At 47.9% G+C, this 19,371-nt stretch overlaps 3 protein-coding genes across 8 annotated transcripts in view; 1 reads left to right on the plus strand and 2 right to left on the minus strand.

The window, feature by feature from the left end:
- Nucleotides 1-58: 58 nt before the first annotated feature.
- On the minus strand, nt 59-2,287 carry LOC136943541 (TRAF3-interacting JNK-activating modulator-like). Of its 2 annotated transcripts, none has more exons than XM_067236902.1 (8): nt 2,199-2,287; nt 1,431-1,926; nt 1,204-1,339; nt 1,034-1,091; nt 890-917; nt 728-757; nt 542-637; nt 59-245 (listed from the first exon to the last, which is right to left on the minus strand). In XM_067236902.1, the coding sequence occupies exons 2-8, from the start codon at nt 1,821-1,823 to the stop codon at nt 147-149; spliced, it is 840 nt and encodes a 279-aa protein (XP_067093003.1). In that variant the 5' UTR covers nt 1,824-1,926; nt 2,199-2,287; the 3' UTR covers nt 59-146. The 2 variants fall into 2 exon arrangements, with proteins under 2 accessions (XP_067093003.1, XP_067093012.1); XM_067236911.1 differs by having other exon boundaries at nt 107-245; nt 469-637.
- Nucleotides 2,288-4,080: 1,793 nt separating this feature from the next.
- Nucleotides 4,081-9,832, plus strand: eps8l3a (EPS8 signaling adaptor L3a). Of its 2 annotated transcripts, none has more exons than XM_067248906.1 (19): nt 4,081-4,161; nt 4,306-4,376; nt 4,514-4,578; nt 4,774-4,932; nt 5,190-5,339; nt 5,524-5,588; nt 5,697-5,824; nt 5,960-6,087; nt 6,306-6,411; nt 6,553-6,626; nt 6,723-6,797; nt 7,155-7,300; nt 7,757-7,901; nt 8,001-8,032; nt 8,123-8,219; nt 8,315-8,422; nt 8,633-8,733; nt 8,986-9,118; nt 9,231-9,832. In XM_067248906.1, exons 1-19 carry the CDS (start codon nt 4,097-4,099, stop codon nt 9,261-9,263), a joined length of 1,881 nt encoding a protein of 626 aa, XP_067105007.1. In that variant the 5' UTR covers nt 4,081-4,096; the 3' UTR covers nt 9,264-9,832. The 2 variants fall into 2 exon arrangements, with proteins under 2 accessions (XP_067105007.1, XP_067105083.1); XM_067248982.1 differs by having other exon boundaries at nt 8,651-8,733.
- A 7-nt stretch (nt 9,833-9,839) lies between these two features.
- The window catches only part of LOC136954980 (AMP deaminase 2-like), a 41,873-nt gene continuing 32,341 nt past the window's right edge, over nt 9,840-19,371 (minus strand). For all 4 annotated transcript variants that reach the window (XM_067248638.1, XM_067248717.1, XM_067248556.1 and 1 more), the window contains 12 exons: nt 19,052-19,193; nt 18,809-18,898; nt 18,540-18,669; nt 18,068-18,262; nt 17,658-17,789; nt 17,267-17,430; nt 16,836-16,962; nt 16,464-16,627; nt 15,180-15,300; nt 14,745-14,918; nt 14,544-14,654; nt 9,840-14,267 (listed from right to left, as the gene is read on the minus strand). In XM_067248638.1, coding sequence (XP_067104739.1) covers nt 14,049-14,267; nt 14,544-14,654; nt 14,745-14,918; nt 15,180-15,300; nt 16,464-16,627; nt 16,836-16,962; nt 17,267-17,430; nt 17,658-17,789; nt 18,068-18,262; nt 18,540-18,669; nt 18,809-18,898; nt 19,052-19,193 — 1,769 coding nt within the window. In that variant the 3' untranslated portion in view covers nt 9,840-14,048. The remainder of the gene's footprint in view (nt 14,268-14,543; nt 14,655-14,744; nt 14,919-15,179; nt 15,301-16,463; nt 16,628-16,835; nt 16,963-17,266; nt 17,431-17,657; nt 17,790-18,067; nt 18,263-18,539; nt 18,670-18,808; nt 18,899-19,051; nt 19,194-19,371) is intronic.

Below are 19,371 nucleotides of genomic sequence, written 5' to 3' on the forward strand. Positions count from 1 at the left end.
TGTTTCCTAGACTCCTGCTGTTCTCTGGTGCTAAAACGGTCAAAGAGGATAACTTTAATATGTCATTTTTATTCCATATACATGTTAATACTGTTTTAATACATTTGTTTGTACGGACATGCAGCTCCAGTGTAACATGAAGCTGGTTAATGCTGTGTTCTAAAAACTTCCGGAGATAAGGTCGGTACTTCCTCTCTCCCACAATGCTCTCCACATGTCTCTGCCTGGGCAGACTGTAGCGCCACCTAGTGGATACACATACCAAACAGCATGAATCCAACAATTAACTTCACTGATTCTGAAAAAAAGTCAGCATTCAACAAGGTTGAATATTGTGATAAAAGAGCTATTTTTCCAGTCTATCCCACAGTCCCCAGGGTTGTTACATCTACTCCAACTATAGATTTACACTGGAACTCAACCCTGGAACTAACAAAAATTGTTAAGCCTGAGGTCACACGTTTTCACCTCTGGGCTGTCAGCCCTCTCCTGAGCCTGGATGTTTAGGCTGGTGACACACACAGGAGTAAGGAACTCCAACCTTCCACACGTGATCGTGGGAGAGCAGTAGAGTGGAGGTGCCTCGCTGCAGGAGGGCCAGCTTCTGTTTCAGGGTGTCCTCCCTCCAGAGAGCCTCCTGTGGCCGGTGACAAAGCTACGCTGTGACACTCAGACACACACTGAACCAATCACACAAGAGATATCGAAAGGTTTCAGTTTTACACACCTTTAGATACTCAGCCAGCTGGAGAAGATCCTACAGTGTCAAAAAGAGGAAGAAGAGGAGATGGGGGAGATTTGTTTGGTTATAAGTCATGTGCTGTGGCTCTCATCTCTATCAGATTAGAATTTAGCACAAAAACATCAAAAATGGATGAGACTCAGTTACCTTCTCCTTCACAGTGACATAGCCGTATCTGTGATTCAGAAGAGTAGAGTCCAGGGTTAATGGTGTCATACACACAATGTTTTAGATAAACTGTGCTACTGCGGTAACTTGTCAATTTGAAATGTCCTATCTATAGTAACTTACTCCGTCTGACAACGTGGACTCCTTGGTTGTGTCTGATGATTTGGTGGGTCTGCCTGGTCTGCATGGGAAGAGATCAAAAGAGGAGTAATAGTGATAGGTTCTTAATAGCAGGTAGGCAACCTCTCCAATATCTTTTTATACAAAACTATGAGTGAATTATCCAACTGTACCTGTGTCTCTGGCCTCCAGACCGCTGCTCAGGGAAGCCTCGTGAGGAAGAGGAGGTGTCTCAGAGGTGACCTCATGCTCCGCTCTCACAGCTTCATCTACAGATGGACATGAACGCGGAGGCGAGATCCAAGGAGCCTGGAGAAGCAGTTCGACATTCGGCCGTTAGTTTTTGGGCCTGGGCCCGACGACGAGAATGCCCGTCCTGTGCGATGGGTCATGCGCTCACCGTGCCAGGCGAGTGCACGTCCGGCCAGACGATGCCTAGTTCGTCTGCGGAGATGAAGGGCTGTCTCTCAACCGGCGCCCCCCTGTGCCGGGTGGTCCTCAGGGTGACTTTACTATCCTTGAGTGACTCTCTGTCTTCCCCCGAAGGGCCGTCAGACTGGACCTGGCACTGACCCATGTGTCTCCGCCTGTGAAACTCCACCTGTCTCTTCCTCTGCCAGGCGTTCCTCCGCCCCACCTCCAGCGTGGGGCCCCAGCTGCGACACGTTGTGGCGTTGCGATCTCTCAGGGACTCGAATTTGGCCGCCCGTTGCTCCAGCTTCTGGTCGTAACTCTCTGTCCTCGGCTGTTTCCTCCCAGGGCTCTTTTGATTCTCCATTTTGTCAACTTGCATGAAACCTCACAGTTCCTTTCCGTTACATCAACTCCAAATAGATTGAGAGGCTGGGTGTGCTCAGACAGGATGCTGTGCAACTAGCCTTGAAGAGAGAGAAAGGCTGGCTGAGGATGGCCACATCATTTCAAAATGTTTACACTTCATGTACAAATGTTTTTGGAATCTGTAATAAATGAAATGACGCATGAATGAAACGAGGAATCTCTATACATCTCTATAAGCTCTATACAGTTAGGGTAAACAGTAAGTAGTACTCAATGTTTCAATGCAGAAATTAAAAGTCTGCTATTTAAAGCTTAGAACTGCACATAATCTAGTACATGGTTCACATTATCTTTACCCTTACTGATGCAAACATCACCATAACCATACCTTGGGTTTCACAAAAGGTCAGTCAGAAGTCAAACCAAGTGGGTCCAGAAGCTTGTTCCGTGCCTCACCTCTCTGTATCTCTCTCGTTCACTCACAGTCACTTCTGACTCGCTATAGCAACAGGAAATGAGAGCAACCACATTGTTAACACATCTGTTCCGCTATCATGGCCCTGTATGGTATACTTACACACACACACACACACACACACACACACACACACACACACACACACACACACACACACACACACACACACAACACGCACTCACACATGCACCAACACACACATGTATTATTAGAGTAAGTTGTGGTGGGAAACATTGCAAGAGGCAGGCCTAGCTATGTGGAGTTGTGTGTATATGGACTAGAAGAGTTTAGGGCTTGAGAAAGGTTCTGGTTTACTTTGTCTCTGATGGGGCAACACAGGTAGAATGTGACCAACCCTCCAGACTCATGTCCTCAGTCACGGTCTTGGCGATAGAACTGAGAGGAGAAAACATCATGATCTCTACCAGCGCAGGATGCAGGTAGATCAAGAGAATGTCAGTGGAATGTGCCTCCCTGGGCGACGCTGGTGTGGCAAGAACAATCACACGACAAACGTTCGCCCTCCCCATCGGGTGCCCTTTGCTCCAAGGGGATACCTTCAGCGTATCGGAATAAGTACCAGACACACCCACAACCATTGAACTTGGTGGTAAACTCTGTAAGTGGTGGCTTGTCTCTAGAGGTAGTCCCAGATCAGGAGTCACACACAGCAGCTGGCAATCCCCTGGATCAATGTGCCCTCTGTGGACTTTGCTCATTTGGGTTTTATAAGGAAGTCTTTGGAGCACATCCTCAGTGCTCCGTAACAGGAATGAAGGATTCGAATATGAGTTAGATTGGTTCGGAAAGATTGGAGACGAGTGGATACTAAAGTGAATAGGATTTGGACACAACAGGTAAAGTGTGTGTCATATTTATTTAAGTTGGATATGGTTGATGGTACAGCTTGTACAGTCAACTTCCTGATTAGAAGATGGTCATTAAATGACTTCAGAGCTTAGGAGGGAGATTTCAACATTTCATTCAATACATTTGAATGTATACGTTATTGTGTTGAGATACAGATATATAAATATCAAGATAGATAGATAGATAGATATTTTTCCGACGACAAGGGAAAAAAGAATATGGTGAGATAAGGAGTCTTGTGAAAAAACATGTCTGTTCATCCTTTGACTGATTTAAACACTTTATTTGTACTGTATTTGCCATTTGGTTATTTATAATCTATGAATTGTCAAAAAAAACATGTTCCTACTTGTTGCTAGACCTAGAAATATTATTTGTCCCATAAACTTGCCGTTGCCTGGCAGCTATCTTCTACAGTGCAAGAAGGCCAAACAGAGCCCCTGTCATTTAACAAGACTAACTTTATCATTTGTCTTCAAATGTATACTGTAGGTTATGGTCTAAATCCAAAATGTTTAGACTGAATTGTTTTTCAATTCAATAATTGAATTCCTTTTATTCCATATTCTAAATCGTTCAGTTTTGAAAGGTACACCACAGTGTTTCTTCAGTGTGAATGATTGACTGGAGTCTACCTGAGCTGGGATCAGGTTTACAGCCCTGAGGGCTCTGCTCGATAAAAACAGATTAGTCATTCGCCGGACATCAGGACTAAAAAAGAAAAAAGATCGTCAACAATACGTTAGTTGTATCATCATTGATTGGAGCCGATCACAGATAACCCTGATAAACGCAGATGACAAGTGAACATGCTAGCCCTGTAAATGGGATGACAGTACATGTTATCACAGTAATGTGTTTGACAAGGTAGTTTTCCACGGAACGTATCTGAGGGTTTGTTATGCAACTGATACTGCAGGCGGGACTCCAGTGTCAAGATGTTCCAGAGGAACAGTCCCTTTGGCGACGACACCAGCAGCTACTCTGGCTCCATACAGTCCAAGTACGTCACCCCACGTGTCTCTGGCAGGTGTCCCTAACGAGAATTAGAAACTGGAGTTTGGTAGCAGCCTTATTCTCTTATTCTCCCTTTCAGTCTGGTTTGTTGTAGACTTGTTGTTCATGTTCTCCTCTTCTCTGTTTTAAGTGTGTACTCTGTGGATGATATGTCATCCCAGAGATCTAATATCTCCAGACCCAGTGGCAAGTCAATATACTGTGAGTCAATGTATCTAACAGAACATTTGACAATTGAGTGTGGAACTAAATAACATGATCCTTTTCAAAATGCCAGTCTATCAGAACGCCTCAGTGTTCAATGTAGGTTGTTTCTGTTATTTTCCATATCTCAACAGTGCAGAGAAGAGAATATGCTGAATCTATCAACGAGATGATGAACAAGTTCCAGTACAGAGTAGAGGTATTATCTTCTTGTTACAAAAATATAATACCATCATGTTTTGTTAAGTTAAAATCGAACAATTCTTCCTTATTATACTGAAAACCGTGAAGTGTCTCATGTCCGAAGCACGTTTTTCGCAATACAGAATGGACACTGTATTCTTCACAATGCAAGTGAATGTAAGCCCTGGCCCTGTTCCTGTTCCTGCTGCAGCACCTGTTCACCTGTGACCTGGATGGGAAGGAGGTGCAGGATGTCGGGGACTGTGTGGAGCGCCTGAAGCTTCTGGATGGTATGGGCCGTGTGTGGGGCCAGGAAATGGTCCTGGAGGTACGGGATGGCAACCTGCTGCTGACCGACATTGAGACCAAGGTCAGTACTTCAGGTGCACTCATTGACAGGGGACAGACACGCTGTGCGACAACGTGAACACACGTACAGGGAAGTACAATTGTTGTCATTCTGCCCCACATCTTCGTTCCTTCCTCCTCCCCCCCCTCCCCATCTCTCTGTACCCCTTCTCATCCCCACCCCCGTCCACCTCTCTCCTTTGGTCATCTCCTCCTCCCCCTTCCCTGCCACCCTGTGTACCTTTCCCCCCCATCTCGCCCTCACTATACTGGGTGTAGGAGGAACTGGAGTCCCTGGCTCTGAGCAGCATCCTGGAGCTGAAGGCCGTGATGGACAGCTGTGTGTACAACTCCCTGCTGACCGTGTCGGTGCACGACCACAGCAGGAGAATCACCAGCGTCTTCTTGTTCCAGTGTGAGGAGCTCAGGGTGAGGAGGCAACTGGAGAGTCTCTGCTTTACTGTAGTTATACTGTAGCTACACTGTAGTTATACTGGACCATACAGTTTGATGTCATACAACAGTTAAGCTTACCCAATAACTGCTAAACTTGATCTAAGAATTTTTGTGACGTGTTAAGTGTTCATTTAACCTTCTGAATGTGGTTATTTAGGCTGAATACATTGAAAAGGACTTAAAGAGAGCTCTTCCTCAGAGGAGAGAGACTTCTGGCTCCAGGTAAAGTCAACTTATTGAAAACACAATTGTCTTTCTGGATTCCATTTCCTCCTATCAACCATGTGTTTTCACATGAAAATAATTCAAATGTCCATGCCTTTCGTATAGAGAAAATCTGGCCGCCATAACAAGCCCTCAGATAATTAAGCACACAAGGAACATAGCCCCACCCCCTGAAGAGACCGAATGGAACCCTCCGAGCGACCCTGTGTCTCAGTGGAGTGCTCCGGACTACGGTGAGAGACCAGAAACAAGGCAGGAGTGAGACTTGTGAGAAGTACATAGCATGTTTTCTATGTACAAATGAACTGGAATAACTGGGCTAAGGCTCTAAATTATATACTGTCTCTTTTTGACAATTTTCTGGGCAGATGAAGCCCCCCCAAAACCTGTACCAGTCAGGCCCAGGGTGGAACCCCCCTCCGGACCCCCCTCTGTGGAGGAGGAGCCCATCCCAGTCTCCCCACAGCGCCAATACACAGAGATAGACAGGAATGTGGTCAGTACTCTGGGTCTGGTCTTCACTCAACCCAAAGCCTTAATAGTTCCAAAACTTACGTACTTCTGCACAGAATACCTTCCCTGGGAATTATGTACAATATGTGCATATGCACAGTAGATTACTGACATATTGGCATTCCCCAGATACTATGTACACTAAACCACTGCTCTTTTCTCGTACCCATGTCCACTTTGACTGTATTTATACCTCTGTAGGACATCTTGAATCACATCTTCACCGACGTAGAAATATTTATGGGCAAAATATCTGCCATAGTGGCCAAAGACGAGAAGAAAAAGAAGAAAAAGAAGAAGGTTAAAGGTGATTTTAATCGTAATTAATTTATAAGACATTAAAATAGTAGATAATCTACTTTTGAAATTATCATACTTTATGGACAGTCATTGTATGATGATGCAGTGGAATGATGTGATGTAATGGAAATCCATTTGTACTTTCAAGCTATAAAAGGCATGCCACCAAGAGAGGAATTTGAATCTTGCCTCCAGAAAATCAAGTTTGGGTTCAACCTGCTGGTAATTATGCTTGTTCTTCATCATCACTCGTACATGGGACAATCTCATCATCATCCAATGATGCGTTAATCCCAGATGGCCTGGTCTGTGTGACAGGGGGAGCTCAATGGAAAGATCAAGAATCCCAGTGCTCAGGATTTCGTCCATGTTCTCTTCTCCACTTTAGCATATGTAAGTTGCTAATGTTTTTTCATGTTTATTAAAAAATATATATTGACTTCCTTTTGGATACTAAGTAAAGTACTCTAGTTATTTCATATCAAGCCCAGAGACACTCTATTGCATTACCTGAGAGTTTCACTAAGAGTGTGACTACTATAAACACTTTAAACCACTACTGCAGTGGAAGGTTCTTCTGCTTAATAGATAGTCATTCTAAATGAACTCCCTCTCTCTCTCTCTCTCTCTCTCTCTCTCTCTCTCTCTCTCTCTCTCTCTCTCTCTCTCTCTCTCTCTCTCTCCCTCCCTCCCTCCCTCCCTCCCTCCCTCCCTCCCTTCGTCCCTCCCTCCCTCCGTCCCTCCCTCCAGGTGGTGTCTCACTGCCCAGAGGACCTGCCCCCCTCCATCGTGGCCCCCCTCCTGGAGCCTATGTGCATCGTGCTGCTGAGTGAGGAGGCCACCCCAGACGAGGACCAGCTGTGGCAGTCCCTCGGAGACGCCTGGAACATCCCCAGGTACGACCCCTGGTCTCCTCCCCCTGGTCTTCTCCCCCTGGTCTCCTCCCCCTGGTCTCCTCCCCCTGGTCTCCTCCCCCTGGTCTTCTCCCCCTGGTCTCCTCCCCCTGGTCTCCTCCCCCTGATCTCCTCCCCCTGGTGTCCTCCCCCTGGTCTCCTCCCCCTGGTCTTCTCCCCCTGGTCTCCTCCCCCTGGTCTCCTCCCCCTGGTCTCCTCCCCCTGGTCTCCTCCCCCTGATCTCCTCCCCCTGGTGTCGTCCCCCTGGTCCCCCCCCCCCCCTGGGTCACGTGGATGTGTGTACTGTATACCGTGGACAAAATGTTGAGATGGAGAACATAGGTTCTAAAGTTATAGTCAGGGTTTAGGGTTAAAACAATGTTTACAGTAAATTAGGGATTTATAGTCAAATGTCGCTAGGTTATTTTAACAATGGAACCTCTTGACTAATGTTCTCAGTACCAAATGGCCAGAGGATGACGAGGACATCCCCACCTACACTCCAGAGTTCCTAGACGGCTGGCAGCCCCCAGACGTGACAGAAGGTTCCCCAGAAAGAGAGACCAACAGCGGGCAGCAGAATCAGCACCAGGCCCCCAAACAGGTAAAGACCCCCACCACCGACAACATCATCAAAACCATTAACTAGCATAGTGAAACAAAAGGCTTTAGAAAATATATTTTCAATTACGTGTGTTTACAGAAATCAGCCCCAATGAAGTTTCCACCGTCACAGTAAGCATTATACACACACAACCAAATGTGTTTACAATTATTGTGTGTGTGTGTTTCTGTGTCTATTATCCCATAACTGTGTTTGTTCAGACCAGGTGAGCCCAGTCCCACTTACATGCGTGTGAAGTATGATTTCTCAGCCAGAAACCACAAGGAGCTGAGCATCTCAAAAGGAGAGGTGGTTCAGGTGAGCCTCATGAACTCATGAACAACACCCAAAGAAGTCATCAACATTCTGACCACTGTGTCGTAATGAGTTGGTAAACAACGGTGTCTCCACAGTTACTGGACATGTCCAAGCAGTGGTGGAAGGTGAGGAACTCGGGAGGAGAGGAAGGCTTCGTACCCAATAACGTCTTGGAGGTTCTGGACAAGGGAGAGAAGGAGCAGGTAGGACCCTCCAGCACAGGTTCTTAGGTGACGGATCCAGGCCTCATTGTTGGGGCATGTGTCTGGTGACCTTGTGATGGTTGTTTTGGGCTAAATACATTTCCTTGCAAAGACCAATAACTAATTTACTCATTTACCCAACACACTTAGCAGGTTGAGCTTTATAGATCTCACCTTTTGCAGTTATTAACAACCATTACTGACCCTAAGCTAACCGGTTCACCACAGACCAAAACCGTCCCCTCCTTGACCAGGAAGTCCAGACCCGATGACGTGAAAGTCTGGCTGGAGTACAAGGGCTTCAGCAAAATGTAAGTACCATCCAACATACTGACACACATCCATTTAGGAATCCACACCGACCAGGTCTACTCTAGGATGACCACTTACTTGATATTTTAGTCTAAACCTACTCTAAACATGTGCCTGGACGAGATCATAAAACATTCTGTGTTTGGGCGAATAAACCGACTTCAGATTCGGCCCCATACAGTGAAGAGTAATGTGTCTCCTCCTGTAGAATCAGTTCATGCTGTTTGCTGAATTCTCCCCCCCCCCCCCAGCACGGTGCGTTGCCTGGGCGTGCTGAGTGGCTCAATGCTCCTGGGCATGACCAGGGAAGAGCTGAAGATCGTGTGTCCAGAAGAGGGAGGTCGGGTCTTCTACCAGCTACAGAACATTAAGTCGGCCCTGGCTGTAAGTGTTAGAAACATTCACGAGAGAAATTTGGAGACAGAGTTTGGTCTCATGACTGGTCTGTATTTGGATTCTTCTTTCCTCACTTTCGATTGATGTCTTCCTTTCTCAGCTTGCCAGTCAAGTCAGGCCAATGGAGCCTTGAGAGGGAGTGGAGGACCAGAGAATAAAGAACATGTTAGAGAAGGAAGACCAAAAACGTTATTTCTGACTTTCAGCATCTGTTAGAGGACTCATAACTACAACCACCATAGCTGCATAATGCTGATATATATGTATGTACATACATACACATAAATAAACATGCTCATTTTATAAACCAGTATTGATAGTTTGAATTAGATGACAGATCATTTGAGGATCTCAAGATTGGTGATTTGTGGATATTTTGTCATTTCATATATAATCCTATCAATTGATTGGTAATGATGAAATATGAATACAATTGGAGATTCATAAATCATACTGTGAATGTCATATCTGTAAAAAAACATTTCAGGTTTATGTTATTGTATATGTGTTACTACCGGTACTGTAATTTGACAGATAAATATAAATGGCCCTGTCTATCCAGTATAAGTAGTTAACAATTGTCTTGTGCAGTATTGGTACAACATAGGCATTCCTTATATTCATGTATATACAGTACATTCTATTTAAATGATAAATGATGTATATAAACATATATCAAATCAATAAAAAATGAATGAAGACAACAATGTTAGATGAATAAACATGCTTTATTCCATCTTCAGACATTACATGTGTACCATATTAGAAGCATCAGAGTGTGTTAAACAGGCACCCTTTATAAAGCCAGGATAGAGACTACAGCACAAGGAATCAAACTAATTACAAATACAGTCAAATCAGTCTGCAATAGAAAAATAAAACAGGATGAGCACGTGGTAAAACAGAGATAAGGGTCTCATGAACATGACATTTGAATAGTCTATGCATTTATGGGGAAAATAATCCATAGTATTCTCTGTGTAAACATCGATAGATCAACTTCACGGTGTGTGCGAGTCACTGTGTGATGACAGGCGGTGTTGATAGTGACAGTTGTCCCAAGACTCCCTGCACAGCTGAACCACAGCACAACAGAACTGCAATATGGACTCCCAAACGGTATCTATAGCGGTCATTCATTTAGAACAGGTACAGATTTCTACATGTGGAAGAAATCAGGTGTAACCTGTGTGCTCGGATGGGTTATGACACGGCGTACACAGACAGGCCGACTGAGATCGAGAACTCAAATGTGAGACTTACATGAAGTAAACTAGTGTGCATCCCCGAGGAACCATAGATAGATTGGATGGATGACAATAAAAGCATGAATGAACTTCGCTGTCCCTCAGTGTGCCGACACTTTGAACAGTTGAACACGGACGCTACATGCTTTGGTACCCACTGCACCCACATCCCTCTCCTAATACAGAACTGCAACCTCTGAAAACGTGTTTTTCTCTCTCGGAATATTCCCTGCAAAATATGATGGAAATATCAAACGACTAGTGAAGAGCTGTAGATCAATGTCCATTTAAAGGAAACAACAAACACTACTCTGCATCGACCTGAGAGAAGTGGAGAGGGTCAGTGAGTAGTGTGTATTTGTGGGAGGGACTGGTACACTGTACTCCTGTGTGTGTGGGTGTGTTTACGGAAGGCAGACTGTATGTGTAGCTTTAACGTCACACAGTACTGTATACTGCAGGTCTTGATAGCAACAGAACTCTTGTTGGCTTTGGAACTTTCTCACCTACAGAAAGATACTCATTGGAGATATTCCTTTTCTACCACAACAATCAACAAAAAACGGTGTTGAAAAAATTAAAAAAAGATATAAAATAGGCAAAATCAACATTGCAGGGTTCCATTTCAAGTCTACAAGCTACATTATTGTCAGGCGAATAGTAATAGGAGTAAAGATAACAAACGGTTTCGTTTTCAGGACTAATAACGGCTCACAATGATCTACAGCTACCGCACTTGTCTGTCAGATCTAGACACTGATACATTGTTTATAGAATTTTGCTTATCTCTGTAGCTTTAAAAAAATACACTTTTTACAACTTTGACTCCCCCTTTGTCCAGCAACAAACCCTCTCAGCAGGGAAACACATATCTGCTGAGGATCTGATCACATTCCAATTCTGTCAAACATACAATATCCTTTATATACTTTATTAAATTAGATCTTATTCTGTTTTAATTGACTAACAGGTATAATTTTAGAATGCGTTCTACAAATGTACAACTTTAGGTGCATCAACCAGTCATTGTACTGGAACAGTCTTGCCATCATAAGGTACTGTGCAAGCAGACCAGCAGTAGAAGTTACACTTATATTAGATCAATATGATATATCTAAGAAAACAAAGAAAAATAAGCTCACAGTTTGATGGACATAAAATAGGTCCAATGACAGGGAGAAGTAGGTTAGATGCATGGCAAGCTACACAGGACAAAAAGGTGCTTTTGGTGAACACCAGCAAGATGTTACTATGGGGAGTGCATCAATATCTGTAGCAGCACAGACCTAATCCTGGCCAGTCATGCAGCAAGTCTACCAGGACCCTGCACTGTTCAAACTATCCACTGGGGGGCGAAAGAGCAGACTTCCACTCGGTTTGGCAGCGCTAAAAGATCCCTCACACATACTCCATGCGGTACATGGCCCGGTCGGCCACCTTGGAATCTGTGCTACTTCACATTACGCCCCGGCTTCTCTGACTCTCCTCCCAGGCCCCTCCGTGACTCCATGCTGACATGCAGAAACACAGGACGCACTGAGAACTAGGCAGCTAAAGAGGAACTAGAGGAGGTTACTGGTTTAAAAAGTCAAGGCTTTCTTGTTCAAGGCCAAGGCCTCAGTTCTGGAGGAGGAAGACGAGCATGCAGCTCGGGTCCCTCTGGGGTCGGTTCTGGAGGAGGACAAACAGCACTTCCCTGTTGAAGCTCAGAGAGAGAGAAAGAGGGGGCGTTTCTTGCTTCTTCTTGCTTTTTGTTCTAGACGGTAGCGAGGTGGACTGAGGCTTGACACGTGGAAACAGCCAGGACAGAGGCGGCTAGGCGGTGCCCAAAGCTCAAATTAAAAAGGCACTGGTTAGTCTGTGGCTTGATGCATACGGTGCTCTGCATGCAGTCAAAACACAACACGTGGGACCAAGTCTGGGATCCAGTCTCTGCACTGGACCAAATATAAGTGTGTGTGTTCCTCTCTCCAACACCCCTTCTCTCTCACACACACACACACACACACACACACACACATACACACAAACACACACAGGGGCATGTTGGACAGTTGAGGTAATGGTGTGGGGGAGACCCTCTTTCCCCGGCTTGGACGAAAGTGAACTCATCTTCAGGTACTTGTGCTGGGAGCTGCAAGCTGTGGCCAAGGGGTCTCCTCATACACACATACATGTGCACACACACACGTACACACACACCTCCCTGTTCATACCCCGTAAATGGTCTACCATGAAATCCATACCAAGACGAGATCCTCATTCTCTTTTCAATAATATACACACATCTACTCCTGCAGTATAAATCTACTCTTCTTGGCTGCTTCATAAAACTAACGTGAATTCTGTCTATGTACACAGGCCGCAGACGAAAATAACCTTCTTTAAATGTTGGCCCCGTGGAATGTTTGCAGTAGACAGACACACAGGCTGGTGTTGGGCTGGACTTTAGCCCTGCATGGGGCTGTACTGGAAGCACTATCTGCTGGCTTTCCCTACAGCCAATCCCGCTGTCGGGGGGCGGAGTCCTACGTAGCCAATGAGTCGCGAGAAACATCCCCCGACCCATGAAGAAAAAACCCTGGTGATTGGATGGAGCAGACTGGAGCACTGGTCCAGTGCATCTGCTCTGGTCCCTGTAACATCTCTCTCTAGGCTTCACATCAGCAGCAGCCTCACTGTTTCCATGCAACTTTGGAGTCACTATAGGAGTTTTCCCCTCCTACGTGAAAGGGGGCGATATATAGCCAGACGTCAAGACCCACCCATGCGTTTTTTCTTCTTCTAAGTGCTGTGTAGGTAAAGGCAAAACCGCAGACATCGCTGGTCGTTTTATCTTGCTGTTTGTCTGCGTCGCTACTTCATAAGGAGCCTATCCCCTTCGTGCAGACGGGGCGCTAGCGTGGAGCTTTGGTAAGGCAGCGTGACTGGGTTATGGAAGATAAGCAGCTTCGTGGGACGGGCTAACTGTGCAGAGTGTGTGTGTTTTGGTGTATGCGTGCGTGCGTGCGTGCGGATGTATACAATCATGCGAAAATCTCAGAATGCAACGCAGGGCCTTCCCATGCAGGGTTCTGAACGCTTTGGGAGACCGGGCGGGATTCTCACAGTTACTCTACAGCTGGAGAGAAACCCCACCAGCTTCAGTCTCTTCCGTCTCCCACGTGGGCGTTCCAGGACAACACTAAGCACTGGAGATGTCTCCTGCCAACACTGGCTGTGCAGACTGAACACATAATCACAGTGAGAGAAAAAGGAGGAGAGAGAGAAGATGGGAGAGGGAAGTAGAGGCATAGGAAAATGTGACAAACATCCAAAGCGACAAAGTTATGGGGGGAAATCAACGATGGCTGTGATAGGACCTAACCAGGACCTGTTGTGGAGACAACTGTACCCCTCCCCGAACCCCAGGCTGGAGGGTGCTGGAGGGGAACCGGATGAGCGGTGGGCATACTTGGCTGTCGGTTTGGTTTGCCGGGCTGGGGCGGGGCGGGCGGGGGGGCAAGTGCACAGTAAGAGCTTTTTTAAGGGAGTGCTGGGGCTGGCGTGTGTACGAGAGGTAAGCTGGATCTCACCTCACAATGTGTTGGGAGGGGGGGGGGGGGGGAGGGGGGGAGGGGGGAGGAGGAGAGGTATAGGGGGAGGAGTGGTGGTTCTGAAGGGGAGGGGGTCTAGGGCTTCCCGGGGGCCAGCGGGGCCATGGTGAGGGTGTCCTCCTCGTCGATGATGTCCAGCTCCTGGTTGCGCACGGCGTGGGTGATGAGGTGGAGCTCCTCGCTCAGCGTCTCGCTGCGGTACGCCACGCGGATGTCCGGCACGTTGGTGCGGCGGATGTCGTTGCTCTCCGGCCCCTCCCTGCTGTAGTTGGGGCCCAGCCAGTAGCTCTTAGCCTGGGGGGGGGGGGGGAGGACACTTGACGTGACACTTAAAACACTTTGGACAGTACTTCCTGTTGAAACCCATTCGAAACAAATGAGTCAGCCATGCTTAATTGGTTTGCATTCAAACCCCACCTACTCCAGATCTCTACTCGGTAATGGAAAATAGTTTAGAGATGATCACTACTGGGTGTGTGTCTGCACTCCCCTCCTCCATAGATCTAAACAGAAGAGAGGAAGCCAGGAGGGAGGGATGAGCGGACGGAGAGAGAGAGGAGGGTGGCGTACCTTGTGGGAGAAGCCGCTCATGAGGACACTGTTCCGGGCCAGCTCACACATGTCACAGGAGCTCAGCTTCCACACCTGGGCCGCTATGCTGTACTCCTCCATCAGGGGCTCCTGACACACACACACAAACACAATGAACAACTTAGCTTGGAGTGTCTTTGTGTGTGAGGCAGTGTCTGCTGGGTAGGTTTCCCCTCTGACCTTGGTGAAGTGGAACTGCAGGGGGTCGTCAGTGGACAGGGACACGATGAGGCCCCTGGACAGGTACTCAGGCAGGGGGTTACGGTGGTAGCTGAGGAACAGGCTGTTGTTGCTGAGGGGAGACATGGCGATGCCGATCTGGGCCAGGTAGTACAGGTACTGCAGCACTGGGGCCTGGGGAGAACAGATGAGTCAGACAGGGAGTCGACCTGAATCCTGCTGTGAGGTCTGGAGTCTCCAGTCCTCTACATTCACAAGTTCTTTTCATATTCCTCGGCACCAGTGATGGGGCATGAGTACGTTTTGGGGGCGTGCTGGAACACATTGCTATGCAATGCTTTGGGGAGCATTACAATTGTTTCATTAGTCTCCCTAAAGTGCTGCTGTTGATGTGTTGCTAGGGAGGTGTCGTCATGGAAACAGTGATGTTCTGACCTTCCGAAGCAGCAGCCCGTGAGAGATGTTCTCTGACAGCATGAAACCCGACACCAGGTGGTGGATAGGCCCCGCCTCCCCGCAGTGAGGCCGCAGGACGAACGTGTTAAAGCCACGCCTCCTGCGAAGGACCACACATCAAAACACATTGTGTTCAAACCACGCTAGGTAGCCATGTTATACAGCCCTACGTGTGTGTGGTAGGTAAATATGTTAGCTAGCCCTACGTGTGTGTGGTAGGTAAATATGTTAGCTAGCCCTACGTGTGTGTGGTAGGTAAATATGTTAGCTAGCCCTACGTGTGTGTGGTAGGTAAATATGTTAGCTAGCCCTACGTGTGTGTGGTAGGTAAATATGTTAGCTAGCCCTACGTGTGTGTGGTAGGTAAATATGTTAGCTAGCCCTACGTGTGTGTGGTAGGTAAATATGTTAGCTAGCCCTACGTGTGTGTGGTAGGTAAATATGTTAGCTAGCCCTACGTGTGTGTGGTAGGTAAATATGTTAGCTAGCCCTACGTGTGTGTGGTAGGTAAATATGTTAGCTAGCCCTACGTGTGTGTGGTAGGTAAATATGTTAGCTAGCCCTACGTGTGTGTGGTAGGTAAATATGTTAGCTAGCCCTACGTGTGTGTGGTAGGTAAATATGTTAGCTAGCCCTACGTGTGTGTGGTAGGTAAATATGTTAGCTAGCCCTACGTGTGTTTGGTAGGTAAATATGTTAGCTAGCCCTACGTGTGTGTGGTAGGTAAATATGTTAGCTAGCCCTACATGTGTGTGGTTGGTAAATATGTTATCTAGCCCTACGTGTGTGTGGTAGGTAAATATGTTAGCTAGCCCTACGTGTGTGTGGTAGGTAAATATGTTAGCTAGCCCTACGTGTGTTTGGTAGGTAAATATGTTAGCTATCCCTACGTGTGTGTGGTAGGTAAATATGTTAGCTAGCCCTACATGTGTGTGGTTGGTAAATATGTTAACTAGCCCTACATGTGTGTGGTTGGTAAATATGTTAGCCACCCCTAAGTGTGTGTGGTAGGTTAATATATTAGCTAGCCCTACGTATGTGTGGTAGGTAAATATGTTAGCTAGCCCTAGGTGTGTGTGGTAGGTAAATATGTTAGCTAGCCCTACGTATGTGTGGTAGGTAAATATGTTAGCCAGCCCTACGTATGTGTGGTAGGTCAATATGTTAGCCAACCCTACATGTGTGTGGCAGGTAGTAGCCCTACCTGGTCCCAGATAGGTAGTAATGTCAGTGAACCCTGGCTGTGTGCGGCTGTGTGTGTACCTGCGCAGGTGGTTGAGCACGGTCATGTTGGCGTAGGTGTAGTACAGGTAGTAGGAGTAGGGAGGGTTGTCCTCCTCCGTCCACTGGGCCGGCAGGGGGCTGTCCATGTTGAAGATGTGGTGCTCCGGCTTGGACTCGTCATCCACGCTGTCGAAGCCCACCAACTGAACAGACACACGCGACACAACCACAGCATTGGAACTGCATTACAGCCACACTTCGTCTTTATATTGAATCAGAAGGGGGAAAGAAATACTAATAATCAAGTTTTTGAAGATCTACACAATCCTTGTATTCCCCAAACTAGTTTGTGTACACTTGAGTCCTGGTTTAGATGTAGCTTCTGGTCGGGGTCCTATGCTGTGTTCTTACATGCTGCAGGAAGAGATGGAGCTCAGGGTGGCTGCGGGGGTTGACCGTGACCTCAAACAGGGGCAGGAAGATGTTCTCCAGCATCTCCTGGAAGTTGGCCAGCTGCTTCTTGGTGTGGTACACATCACTGTGGGGAGGAGAGGGGTGGGGGAGGGGGGAGAGTCCGTCACAAACAGGACAAGCCTGAAAAGAGCCTCGATGTTGACAAGGGGGCGTGTTCATCTCAGAGCATCTGCGTGGGTGGGCTTCTACTGCGTGTCGTGTGATGGAAGACAACGGAATGACAGCAGACCAAAGCGGAACCCAAATGACAACAATACGCCCTGTGTGACGTTTGGCTTTTCCACTCTCCCTCTGAAGTTCACAACCCTCCATGCTGGGTGCCGTCGTAGACCCAGTGTGGCCCCCGGTCTGAAGGAGAGCTCACTCACAAGAGGCGTGGCACCTGGATGAGCCAGCGGATGTTGTCGGAGTAGACCTGGTGCTTGACGGCCCACTGGGCCAGCCGGTCCCACTCGTCCCGGGAGCGGCCGTAGATGGAGAGGCGCAGCTCCGTGTTCTGGTACTTGCTCTCCTCCAGGTCGGCCATCACCTCCTGGAGGACACACGGGGCCTCGGGGGTCAACGCAGGGACACTGGCGAGCAGGGCTCGGGCTGTTTCTCCAACTGGGACCAACTCCCTCTACTTCATTACTATAAACCACTTACTTTATAATTCAATTATCCAGATAGGATTAGATTGGTGAGGAATGCACGGAGACGGAACATGGTCTCTCACCCACTTGAGTATCACAGGCTAAATGGGGGGAGGGGGTCACCTACCTTGATGATGTGAGCAAAGTACTTCCCCTCGATGTGGTTGTCCGTCTTGATGAAGATCTCTCGGAGGATGGACTCTCCGATGGGGTTGTACTTGGCGTTGAACTTGTCGAAGCGGTGGAACGTGTTGCGGTCCTGGAGAGACGAGAGGAATGACGGCTCAGTTTGGAGGAGCTTTCTCTTCCTCAGCCCCAACACCATTGCCCAAATCCCCCCCCCCATTCAACCAGGAACGACTCTTCAAAAATGCGAAATAAAAGCACTCAATCCTCTTCTAACTCCAAATTCAAAGTCCCCCCTCCCTCCTCACCCCTCCCCTCCCTCCCTCCTCACCCCTCCCCTCCCTCCCTCCTCACCCCTCCCCTCCCTCCTCACCCCTCCCCTCCCTCCTCACCCCTCCCCTCCCTCCTCACCGCGTGCATGTCCAGCGTGTCCACGCTCAGGTCGAATGCGGTCAGGTTCATGGACTCAAACACCTCCATCAGGGTCTGGCCCTTGCCCCTCTCCACGTGGACGATCTCCCCCGGGTACTTCTTCATGGCTCGCTTGATGAAGCGCAGCAGGTGCTTCTGGTTCATGCAGGACGACGCGTGGATGTGTGTGTCCACCTTTGGTGAGTGTGTGTGAGTGTGTGTGCGTGAGTCGGGGAAAAGTATGCGTTCAACAATGAATCTCCGTCACGTTTGGCCACAAACAGGAAATGTGACACACATTCAAATACGAAACACAGCAGCGATACTGCACAAGCGCATGCATGGGCATGTCTCCAGGAATGAGGATCGACTGTGCATCTACAGAACTACCAAAGTGAGTTACGGGCTCTAGATCTACACTCGGTGGGACTGAGGCGCCTCCAGCCCTCCAGGATGTGATGTGGAGGCAGACCTTGCGGATGTTGTAGAAGTCTCGGTGGGGGACTTTCTTCTGGGCGGCCAGCTCCTTCATCTCGTTCAGCAGGATGTGCATCTGGAACTTGGAGCTCAGGTACTGCAGACGCCGGTAGCAGAAAGACTTCCTGTACACACACACACATAGACGCCAGCAAACAGGATGAGACGAATGTGTCTGTAAGACTGGTGTGTTTGTACGGGGTCATGTGTGTGCGTGTAAGACTGATGTGTGTGTGTGTGTGTACTCTCGGAGTGTCCACTCACACAGGCCCGTTGATGATGAGGGCCATCATGACGTTCATGTCAGCGATGTACTCCTTCAGATCTGGGTAGGGCAGGTCCAGCTCTGTGCTCCTGGGACCAACCACACACACTCATTAGTTATCCACACACACACACACACACACATACAAAGGGACATAGCAGTCACACACACGCACTCAAGCGATCATCTGCCAACAAACAGAAGACACACACACACTCACTCGCCCACGCATACTGACTCACTTCTCCATGGGGCTCTTCTTGGTGTAGACGTGGACCACCCCGTCCACCATCTTGCAGCTGTAGCCTGTGTCGCCCGGCATGTTCTTGGGGTCCTGGTTCTCGTAGGGGTGGGTCTTCGATACGGGGGGGTGGACAGGGGCATCTGGAGAAGATTGAGGGGGGGAAAAACGTTTCCATATCGCACTTGACATGACGCATCCAATGGGGTTACTGTGTCGTCATGGATCGGGGGAGGGAGGGGGGGGAGTTACTGACTGATGGATGAGTGAGTGAGTTAGTGAGTGACACAGTGACTGATGGTGAGGGAGTGAGGGAGTGAG

The sequence above is a fragment of the Osmerus mordax genome, chromosome 1 (assembly GCF_038355195.1).
Source record: "Osmerus mordax isolate fOsmMor3 chromosome 1, fOsmMor3.pri, whole genome shotgun sequence".
NCBI lineage: Eukaryota > Metazoa > Chordata > Actinopteri > Osmeriformes > Osmeridae > Osmerus > Osmerus mordax.